At 34.6% G+C, this 12,134-nt stretch overlaps 1 protein-coding gene across 1 annotated transcript; it reads right to left on the bottom strand.

Moving 5' to 3' along the window:
- Positions 1-204: 204 nt before the first annotated feature.
- On the bottom strand, positions 205-11,651 carry LOC117328845 (ubiquitin carboxyl-terminal hydrolase 38-like). Its single transcript, XM_033886420.1, is given in 9 exon segments — positions 205-3,423; positions 3,866-5,107; positions 5,357-5,450; positions 6,255-6,448; positions 6,934-7,024; positions 7,026-7,093; positions 8,431-8,532; positions 9,020-9,975; positions 11,398-11,651. Coding segments are annotated over 8 exon segments (2,910 nt in total). The 5' UTR covers positions 9,959-9,975; positions 11,398-11,651; the 3' UTR covers positions 205-3,243.
- Positions 11,652-12,134: the final 483 nt, after the last annotated feature.

Consider the following 12,134-nt stretch of genomic DNA (forward strand, 5'->3'; position numbering starts at 1 on the left):
AATAGCCCACCATCTGATGATGGTATACTAAAAACTTGACATTTATGATAAAGTTCATGATGAAAGTAGGTCAAAATCATTCATCTGTTGCAGCATTCTCATCACGTATCCCTAGCAGGCCACTCCAAAAGAATAATGTAGATGTCGGAGGGCAAGGTATCGGGCTTGACATCATTCAGAACAATGGAAAATTCAAAACAACAATTCATTAAAACTGTTTACTGTTAAGGTATGCACCAATAATAGCAATTATTCATTCAATTACATCATCATAGGGTATTAATAAAGTCATTATAAATAACACACATAGATACAATTTGTTCTGTGGATTTGATAACAGCATTAAGCCATGCAGTCAATGTAATCAGCCCTCCAGCTGTATCAATCCAGAAGAAATTTAAATTCCAATTTCCTAGAAATATCACAAGTACAATGTGTTTTAGATAATTTACTGTTGGATACCAACATTTAAAGGGAAGTTTATATTGTGATAAACATGTCCAGTATACATCATTTGGTAACAACAGCACCATACAAATAGACCCATTAGGTGTCAACCAATCATTTTTAGATTTATAACTACTGGTAAAAATATAACGGGGTCATCCGATTGATGTGGGTTTATGGAAGATAACTACACATACTGTTTGTCTGGTCATCCGTGAAGATAACCACACATACTGTTTGTCTGGTCATCCGTGAAGATAACTACACATACTGTTTGTCTGGTCATCTGAGAAGATAACTACACATACTGTTTGTCTGGTCATCCGTGAAGATAACCACACATACTGTTTGTCTGGTCATCTGAGAAGATAACTACACATACTGTTTGTCTATTCATCTGAGAAGATAACTACACATACTGTTTGTCTTGTCATCCGAGAAGATAACTACACATACTGTTTGTCTGGTCATCTGAGAAGATAACTACACATACTGTTTGTCTGGTCATCTATGAAGATAACCACACATACTGTTTGTCTTGTCATCCGCGAAGATAACCATACATACTGTTTGTCTGGTCATCCGAGAAGATAACCACATATATACTGTTTGTCTGGTCATCCGAGAAGATAACCACACATACTGTTTGTCTGGTCATCCGTGAAGATAACTACACATACTGTTTGTCTGGTCATCCGTGAAGATAACTACACATACTGTTTGTCTGGTCATCTGTGAAGATAACTACACATACTGTTTGTCTGGTCATCCTAACACAAACCAATTTTTACAAAGTGGTGCAAATAACCTTCACTTATTTTATTTGTTCACTATGAATTTTTCACCTTTTTGACCTGTGTTCTTTGATTATGTTCTCACAGATTAATACCATAAATTTTAAGTCTTCAAGGGAGATATGCTACCTGTATATGGAACAAAACTTTCATCCTCAAACCAGCAACACAAGTTTCATCTTTGACCTCTATGACAATCAATTGCTGAGGTTTCACCTTTGACCTCTATGGCAATCTTTGATCTTTGGTGCTTAATACATCCTTGACCTCTATCACAGTACTTATACAATAAGTTGAAAGTTGTACAAAATGCAATGCCTAATTATGTACAATTGTGATTAACAGTTGAAAATGTTGATTTGAGGAGCTTAGTATTTAATGAACAGTAGAATATACCAAAGGTATACACTATTCTTAACACAGCCTGTATGGATATTTACTAGAAGATACATGGCCTAGTAATTATAAATAATAAAGATTAAATGGCTGCTTCCATTTTGCTGGATGAACCGTTCAACCATTGTAACCTGAAAGGAACCAATTGGCACAGATTGTAGATGCTAACTAGCCTCTTATCTGTATATATTGTGGCCGACGATAGTTTCAGCCCAGTTGTAGGTGTAAAACAAGATAATAAGACACATTATATATTGTTAGAACATTATATATTGTTAGAAACGGGAGAGACGTCATCTTCTTATTGTTTTGCTATTCATTAGACAAAACCTTTGAAGCTTATACTTTGATTTCAGTTCAACCAGATAAATGAGATCGTGGCAATACTTAAATGAGTCGATGTCTGAATATATTTAGATTTTGCAATATTAAAACATGGTATCTTTAATTTGCATGTGTATTTCAATATGCTGCTGTATTTGATTCAAAGATCAAAAATGCAAAAAATATAGACTACTGATGAAATGTCTTCAAATATGACACGTAAAAAAGCAATCTTTCAACTGAATTAAACATTTGAAAAATTACCTTTAAAATCTATGATATTCTATTACATGTATATAAACATGGGATGGAAGAAAAAACGGATTTTGGTTTAATCTGTAAATGGTCAGACAACAAGTAGATAAAAGATAAATAGTATACAGCTGAACAGGTTTTGTTGGCACTTCCACAACTAAATCACTAAAAAGTGAAATTCAAACTCAAACATTTGTAAAATATATACAACGTATAATAACATAACAAAAAGTCTGCTTATCTAGATCCTTTATAGGCCAGGGTAGACAAGGAAGTAATGGATCCCACAACATAAGGAGGCACTGCAGTAGTGGATAACCTTCAATTTATACTTGATGTATACGTATCAAATGTTTATCATGTTGTATCTTGGTATATTATTATCTACATACAATGTAGAAAACAAAATCATTAATGGAAACAAAATTGAATTTTTTTGTTTTGGGAGGAAACCTGTTTCTAGTAATATCACATCAAATGATTGAATGCTACCTGTCAATCCCAGATATAATATTTCTCACTGAGGTGAAGATTACTTTAAATCAGATATTACAACAACAAGCTGTTTGATATGACAGTATGAATCTCATACAACCTTCAGATTAAACATCTCCATGTACATGTATATCTTATTAGCAGCTTTACCTTTGTATCAAACAATGTCTGTAAAATCCCATTAAACTTGGCTTGGATGACATATTCCACTTTGGAAAATAGGAATTGTCTCTGATGTAGGTTTAATAGCTACAATGTGGCAAAACAAATTTTTAAGATTACCAAATTAAAACAGGAATTTCTATGCCAATGCAAATAAATCCTGATTTTTTACAGTCCAATCTTTACCAGATACAGAAGATCTATGTTAACAAGGTTTCAGTATACTACAACATGCTAGATTTGTAAGTTGATTTCCATGTATAAAGATAATATATATGTTACATTCTAGTACATAAACAATGAGAATATCATGTATATCTCACTTTCTTTGAATCATTCATAGTAGTCCTAAAAGATTCCATTAGAATCCTCAGAATATAAATTTTGCCCCTGATGTGTCTAGGTCCCCATACTGGCCCCCTCCCCCACCCCCACAGCTTCCTGGAGGTTCATCATCTTCATCGCGCTTCTGCCAATTAAACCAGGAAGAAGTGCTTGCTGAACCAGGCCTTCTTAACTGGCTCTTCTTTTGTGCCATGGTTTCTTGTTCCTGAATAAAATAAAATTAGAGTAAGAAAAAGTTTCAAAACATCATTTGAAAAAAAAAAATGTCTTTTTTTTAGTGCACCTGGTGAGAAAGTTTTTATGTCCTGTGGTAGAAACGTCATTTTACAGATTTAACTTAAATGGAATCAACTGAAGTATTTTCAATGCCTTAACCACATCTACATAATAATGCAAATGTTAAGCAAGTTTGATTCATGATCAGTGCTATGGCAATATACTCTGTTGCCAAGGAAACAAGGAATTATATATATCTATTGTATATGTTATGACATACAATAGATATATATAATTCCTTGTTATGGTTAATATATAACTGCTATAAAATACTGTATATATAACATGATCTATTAGTGTCATACAATTAATATAACTTCTACGTATACACTATTCCATATTATAAACGTATTCATGCATGATTTCTGTACCTGTAAAAACATGGCATTGTCTTTACTGAGAGCCATCCGTAGGTCCGTACGAAGTGGTGGATCAACGTCCTTAGCCTGAAGAGATTTATTCATATTCAGTTCCTGTTTCTCTGCATTTTTAGTATCAATCCTTTTGTAGAACAAAACATATGCAGTGTCTTTAGTAAATCTCTGCGTAACATCACAGAAAGAGCTATAGCTTGCATGCGAGACACGATTGTCATTAAATAAATACCACTTGTCCTGTAAAAAGTCAACATCGTCCTCACTCTTACAGTGGTGAAGGCTATCACAGATAGTATCAGGATCACAGAAAATCGAGTGGCGTGCATAGGAGTAATAATGACCACAGTCTGAGGATGTTCCGGAGTGGACTACCACCCCACAAAGTCCGTACACCTCACCTCGTTTAGTGTTAACATTAACACCACACTTTTCTATCTGTCCAGTCACCGCACTACGTAGTGACTTCCTTTTACTCACATCCTCCTTTTGAGAAACTGGCAAGTTTTCAACAGGAAGGATCAAAGTTCTGGGATATTTGACTTCCTGGAATGTCTTTGACCTTGTCTGGAGCTTAACATTATAGGAGAACCTGAGAAGTGTGAGGATAAGGTGATCAGGTGCTTTAAGCACCTTGAGTTTCCTCTCTCCTTCCTGAAGTCCCCCACACTTATCACAGTGATACTTATTGTCACCCGTCAACTTCTCGGGCTGCAGGTAATATTGGAGCAAGTCATTCAGATGTAGTTGTTTCACTGCCTCCGCCTGAGACTTTGGCGATGACTCTGTAGTACTGTCCTTGGCTGGTGACTCCTCTCCTAATTTATTGTCTCTAGGAGAAGTTTTCTTACCATCACCCCCTATTAATGTCATTCCCTCACCGGAGTTTTCTGTATCGGGAAATGCCAGTGGAATGTCACTAAAATGCTCCATTCTTGAAGATTCATTCATGCAATTTAAGCAAGTATAAGTTGTAACCATTTTTCCACCAAAGTGTTCCCGAACAGTTGTTTCGAAATCGTCGTCAGATTTATTTGGACTGGTAGCCATGTTAACATCCCCATCTTTATCTTTCCTGCCATGGTGATCCAACATCTCCTTTTTAAGATCATGAACCTCTTGTTCATGCAGCTGATCAATTAGGAATTTGAGGAACTCGGAGCAGTCCTGCTGGTGACCTGCTGTGAACCATGGGGGTCGTGCTGCTCTAAGAAAGGTCATCGCTGCATAGGCAGGTCTCTGAGGTACAACAGAGAAAAATACAATTACTTTCCCTTTTAATCCACATAGATGTATTCTATAACATTAAACTTACATGATTTTATATGTATAGAGGAATACTTTGTAATTGTTAGATAGGACATTCAAGTAATCTTTACAGTACACACTATAAGGTCAAATTTTCTTCACAATGACACTTCTATAAGACAGATTCAGCTATGTCCGACACCATAATTTCTGTACATCTTTATTTGTAGCTGTAATTACCTGAGTATGACTCAGAAATGCGAACACATACTGCAGCTTTGCCATTAGGAGTTGGTGTGGAGATGGGGCATGTCCTAAAACTGCTCTCCTAAAACTGAATAAATACAAAGAATGACGCAACATAAAATTACTGTTCAAGGACAAACACATCATCACACATATACAGCGTCTGTATAACTTACTACCACACATATACAGGGTCTGTATAACTTACTACACATATACAGGGTCTGTATAACTCACTCATCACAAATATACAGGGTCTGTATATCTTACTACACATATACAGGGTCTGTATAACTTACTACACATATACAGGGTCTGTATAACTCACTCATCAAAAATATACAGGGTCTGTATATCTTACTACACATATACAGGGTCTGTATAACTTACTACACATATACAGGGTCTGTATAACTTACTACACATATACAGGGTCTGTATAACTTACTACACATATACAGGGTCTGTATAACTTACTACACATATACAGGGTCTGTATAACTTACTACACATATACAGGGTCTGTATAACTTACTAACCACACACATATACAGGGTCTGTATAACTTACTACACATATACAGGGTCTGTATAACTTACTACACATATACAGGGTCTGTATAACTTACTACACATATACAGGGTCTGTATAACTTACTACACATATACAGGGTCTGTATAACTTACTACACATATACAGGGTCTGTATAACTTACTCATCACACATATACAGGGTATGTATAACTTATTACACATATACAGGGTCTGTATAACTTATTACACATATACAGGTCTGTATAACTTACTACACATATACAGGGTCTGTATAACTTACTACACATATACAGGGTCTGTATAACTTATTACACATATACAGGGTCTGTATAACTTACTCATCACACATATACAGGGTCTGTATAACACTGTTCAGGAAGCAGGTATTGCCCAGGTTGAAAAGTCCTGTTTTGCCGGTTTCAGATTTCTGCGTGACTTTTGATATGTAATTAGCACTATCAGATTTCTGAGCTGTCCACTTGTTTTCATCCAACTTAGTCCTCATAGTATCAGCATCAGGCTTTGGATAATCCTACAACATGTATTCAATGGTTTGTGGCAAATACATGTATAGATCCAAAACATAACTTAGTCAAAGCATTGTGCTTTAAATCAAGGTCATTTGTGAACTGGATAATAGCAGATGTATTTGTCTAAATAAATTCAATACAGTTTCAATTAAACCTTCAATTTATCAAAGTGAAAATTACTAAAATCATAAAACTGATGTGATTTACATAGGCATGGATCTATCTTAAAATGAAATATATAGTTATTAATTGTTTGTCTGCAAAGCTGTGTCATTAAAACAACTATAAATTCCTTATGGTGACAGTTCAATGCTTAATCTTCATCATATGCTATATTCTTACTAGCCACAAGAACACCATTATCAATCATTTTTCTTAAGCTTTGCTGTTCCATATATATTCTGGAACAGATATAAGGAGATCTCTCTGTTATGACAATAATCAAACCACCATTGATGGACACAGTACATATGATATATTTACTTACCTTGAAAAGCACCAGCACAGAGTCATAGAGATCAGGATAGCCAGCATGGAGGTACATACAGCAGTGTAGTACATCAGCTAGCCTGCTCAGGGCCATGGATAGCTTCCGCCGAGTTCTCCTCTTTCAGTTTCCTATATATGACAGGTATCATGGGAAGCATCTATAACAAAACATATCATTGATAAATGTTTGTCCACTATACATATAGACAATTAAATAGGTCACTACTCATTACATGTAGGTCACTGAACCAAAAGCCGATCATAACTGTAGAAAATTGTGTTTGGATCACATTTTCTCACTATGTTTATGATTGCCTCGCCTGATTACATTGGCCAAACAGGTGTTCTACCTGGTGTATCATGTTTTGATGTTACAGCCAACGTAGAGAGTAAAACCAAATGTTACTGACATTAACAGCGATTGGGGAACAACTTCATCAGGTATGGGAGAATGTTTTAGTTTCAGAGTAAAAGAGAAAGAAGAACTAATCATATAGATTATATAAGTCATACAGATTATATAAGTCATACAGATTGTATAAGTCATACATATTGTATAAGTCATACAAATTGATAAGTCATACAAATTGATAAGTCATACAGATTGATAAGTCATACAAATTGTATAAGTCATACATATTGTATAAGTCATACAGATTATATAAGTCATACAGATTGATAAGTCATACAAATTGATAAGTCATACAAATTGTATAAGTCATACATATTGTATAAGTCATACAGATTATATAAGTCATACAGATTGATAAGTCATACAGATTGATAAGTCATACAAATTGATAAGTCATACAAATTGATAAGTCATACAGATTATATAAGTCATACAGATTATATACAAATTGATAAGTCATACAGATTATATAAGTCATACAGATTATATACAAATTGATAAGTCATACAAATTGATAAGTCATACAAATTGATAAGTCTCACAGATTATATAAGTCATACAGATTAAACAAGTCATATTATATAAGTCATTTAATATATAGGTCATAAAGATTGATAAGTCTGGGTATTACTTAAGCAATGCATGTTCCCCTACCAACCCAAGCTAAAAATAGTAACAGTGTCTAACATATACACCAGTTATCCACCAAAGTAGTAAACATGATATACACAAGTTATCCACCAAAGTATAACATGACCTACACCAGTTATCCACCAAAGTAGGAAACATGACCTACACCAGTTATCCACCAAAGTAGGAAACATGATATACACCAGTTATTCACTGAATTAATAAACAAAATCCCTCAAGAAATCAAGTCGTTAGAGCGTTGACAACTTTGACATTATGTACATACATACAAGACAGATGGAGAGGAAACATATACATGCATGTAGTCCCGCCAGATTCACTGGTAGGGCCTAATAAATAAACAAGGTACATGTATTAGCATTAATATTGTAATTAACAATGAGCCGTCTTTGATTTGAAAATCCATGTCTACATTAACAATTTTTTACATACCTTATGGAATGGCTGTGGAGAATGTTGAAAGCTGAACAACATGTGTGACAAAACGTTGATGGCAGAATTGCGTACAAGAGGGAAAGACACCTTCTCAAAGACCTGTAGAGAAAAATAGTACTTCAAACCAAGCAATACATGTGTCTTCTCAAAGACCTGTAGAGAAAAATAGTATTTCAAACCAAGCAATACATGTGTCTTCTCAAAGACCTGTAGAGAAAAATAGTATTTCAAACCAAGCAATACATGTGTCTTCTCAAAGACCTGTAGAGAAAAATAGTATTTCAAACCAAGCAATACATTTACATAAGTATAATCATTGATAGTAAATGAGATGCATTTCTTTAATCAAGACATTTCATTAGATTCATTTTGCCAAGGTACTCCACTCCAACATAATCTGTTAAGAGTTGTATCACTAGAGTCAATGTATAACCGATTCTATGTCATTATCAAAACTAATAGAAAGTCATTGAGGACACAGAAATATTTTAAAAATCTGTCATGTTTTCATAAATTATACAAATAACATTGTGGAAGACTTTTGAAAAAAGCTGACTCCAACCCAGTTATCTGTCTTTATACTAACCTGTTCTATCTTTGTCTCTGTAACATTGATCAGAATACTGTATCGTTTGACTGCTGCTAGACCCTTAAGGAACGCTATGATCCATTGGTCAATGTTTCTGGCTGTCGGCCACTGCAGCCAATCAACAATCCTCTGAAGGGCTGTGGTCATGCTGGAGTTATCAATGGCAGGATTGTTGATTGTGAATTTCACAACAATTTTTAACATTTCTGTTGGTATATGCTGGGCAAGAGCTCCAAGACAAAATGATGGTTCAACTCCAGCTTCATCAATAGATGATATTATACCAAAGATTGCTTTCAATGACATCATCACCACCTCAGAGTCGGTCTTGTCCCAGATATCTTTTATGAGACTAGAGACATTTTCTGCTTCCAATACATATTGACGGACATCTTCATGGGTATCGGGAACAGAACAGATACTTAGTGCATCTATGAGGGCAACACAAAAGCGTCCAGTAAAGTCCCCTTTGGGTATACACGAACGAAACTCCTTCAAAAATTTGACAAAATTTGAAATGCATGGAAGAGAGGGATGTTCTCTGATGTAGCTAATAGCCTTGGCTTCTATGACCTGCATGTGACTGCTACACACTGGTGAGCGCTGCAAAAGAATCATGCTCTCATGGAGAAGGGTGACTGCATTTGATTCATTTCTGTAGGTACTAGACAAGAGTGTTAATAGGTACTGACGACTGAAATATTCCTCAAACACAGACAGATTGTATTTGGCCCATAGCTTGTACACAGACAGACCCTCACTCAGAGCTACATCTGAATCTCCCTCCAGGTACCATTTAGCCATCAATTCTAGGACTGATTGTATCACCTTCACTGGTTGTGGCTGAGAACCTCGGGTAGCTATCTTCTGAATTAGCTGCTTTTTCAAGCTGTCTGGATGTGCAGAAGACAGGATCCCTACCAATATATTGTCCATCCTGCCTTTGGATCAAACTGAAAAAGCATGAGAAGATGTAGACAATTTTAACATCACAAATAAATATCAATCAATAGTAATATAGTGCATAATTTTTTTATGTACATTGTACATTCAATATAAAGTATGAAAGTAACATATTCCAAAACACAAACTACATTTTTGAATGTCTTGTAAAATAATACCAGAGGTTCCTCTGGCCCAACACCAGACTTGGACATTCTGACATGCAATGTGCATGTACTACATACCAGACATCTAATTGTTCTTTAATTGCAAAGCTAGTATTCATATCAACCTAAGTCCTTAACTTTTTGTATATCTGAATTTATAGAACTTCAGTATATGATGTAATATAAATAATAACAAGCAATTTCGTGGAAATTATATCCCCCTTTAATTTCCAGACAGGTTAGAAGTAAACATTACACATAGCTTGACAGAATGATAATAAATGTACATATTGTCACATATTGTCTGAAATCGTCTGAAATTCAAAGGAATAAGTAAAGCCTTATACAGAAGTTAAATTATTATATTTAACAGCAATTTTTTTTTTCATTAAATCAAAGAAAAATAACTCTTGTTACCAAGTTTGATGATAATCAGATAATATTTGTAGGAGCTCGAGTTATTGCATGGAAACAGCAGGATTTTTTCCCAATATTCAGGAGGGTGATAACGCTGCCAAATAATTTCCAGCAATCAAACTTTGCCCATCCCTTAAGGTGTTTAACCTTGATATCAAGAAAAACTGCAGAAAAGGATGCTTCTGTATATATGTCTCTGTTGTAATTAATGAAGGGACCCATAACTTGATCAAATAAAGTCTGGCAAAAATGGCAATCAAACTTGGCTTTAAACCTGTAATTGTTATATATCTATAATTTTGAAAAAAAAATCGTTGCTAACATTTGTTATAGTTATTGGTCGGAAACAAATCGTGACAGACGGACAAACCCAAATTGAAAGTGAAAGTGCACGTGGGGGATACAAATATAATAATGTATATAATCAATATTTGCAAAATACCAAGCCTGGTACAGTATACAGGATTAGCTTTGTAGACTTCAACCAGAAATAAACTAATTAACAAAATGTCCAATCTAATCTAGAGTCAGGAAACTTCATCCTGTCTCAATTGGATGTGTGGCAAGTTTTAATCTGTTAATTGTAAAAAGTGAATATATATATATTGATACGGATGCCTAACACCCAAACAACTACATCGTCTGACAGTTTCAAATCATCGATGCACAACTATAAAATGTTCTGTGATCCACTGGGTCTGTTCTATTCGATATCACAGTAGTAGACTATACAACGTTCCGACTTTGAAAATACTTGTTTTTAGGCCTACCAATGCAACCAAACAATATGGAAACAGACAATCGAATCCTACGGTACAAATCACATGTAAATACTATATATTTACTTACCGTATGTGTTAAATGTAAAAGAACTAAAATCAATAACTGTGTTATAAATAAACAACGCTGATATCAACTTCCGATGACAATTTTCTTTCTTGATCATCATGAGTGTGCTGCTTTCTTGTCATTTTTGAGGAGACGTTTGTAACCTTCTTTGTGAAGAGTTCCTCAATCGCCAAGCACTTCCGTTAAATCAATACTTTAACTAAAGTAGGCCAAACTTATAGACCTAGTTAGATGTATGATCTATGCTTTCCTCCCTTTGTATTGCTTAACTCCCAATAGTCCAGTCATTTTATGCCAAAAATAGCTTAAAGGTCAAACTAATTGCAAAAGAATTTATTTGTAGTTTTTTACAAAGTTGAACATCTATATTTCTGGAATCTAAAAGTCCCAGAAAATCATTGATGTGGAACATTGAGAAAAAAACGTGTATACCTATGCTGGTTGACCAAAAGAGTGATGGGGTAAAAATGGGGGTGGGGGTATTATAAATCTCATTTAATTAATTCTAAGAAAGATATGTCAACGAATCATATATATTATGAGAGATAGAACCCAAAATTGATCCCTAAAATCAGTTCCAATTTTTTTTGACAATGTATGACGTCATTGTGACGTCATAATTATCTCCCTTGAGGGAAAAATCAATATTTTCTCAATTTTTGATTGAAATGTTGCTAAAAAACGAAAAAAAAATCTTACATTTCTCCTAAATTTCATTTCTAATGTCATTTGTACAT

The sequence above is a fragment of the Pecten maximus genome, chromosome 6 (assembly GCF_902652985.1).
Source record: "Pecten maximus chromosome 6, xPecMax1.1, whole genome shotgun sequence".
In the NCBI taxonomy this organism is placed as follows: Eukaryota; Metazoa; Mollusca; class Bivalvia; order Pectinida; family Pectinidae; genus Pecten; species Pecten maximus.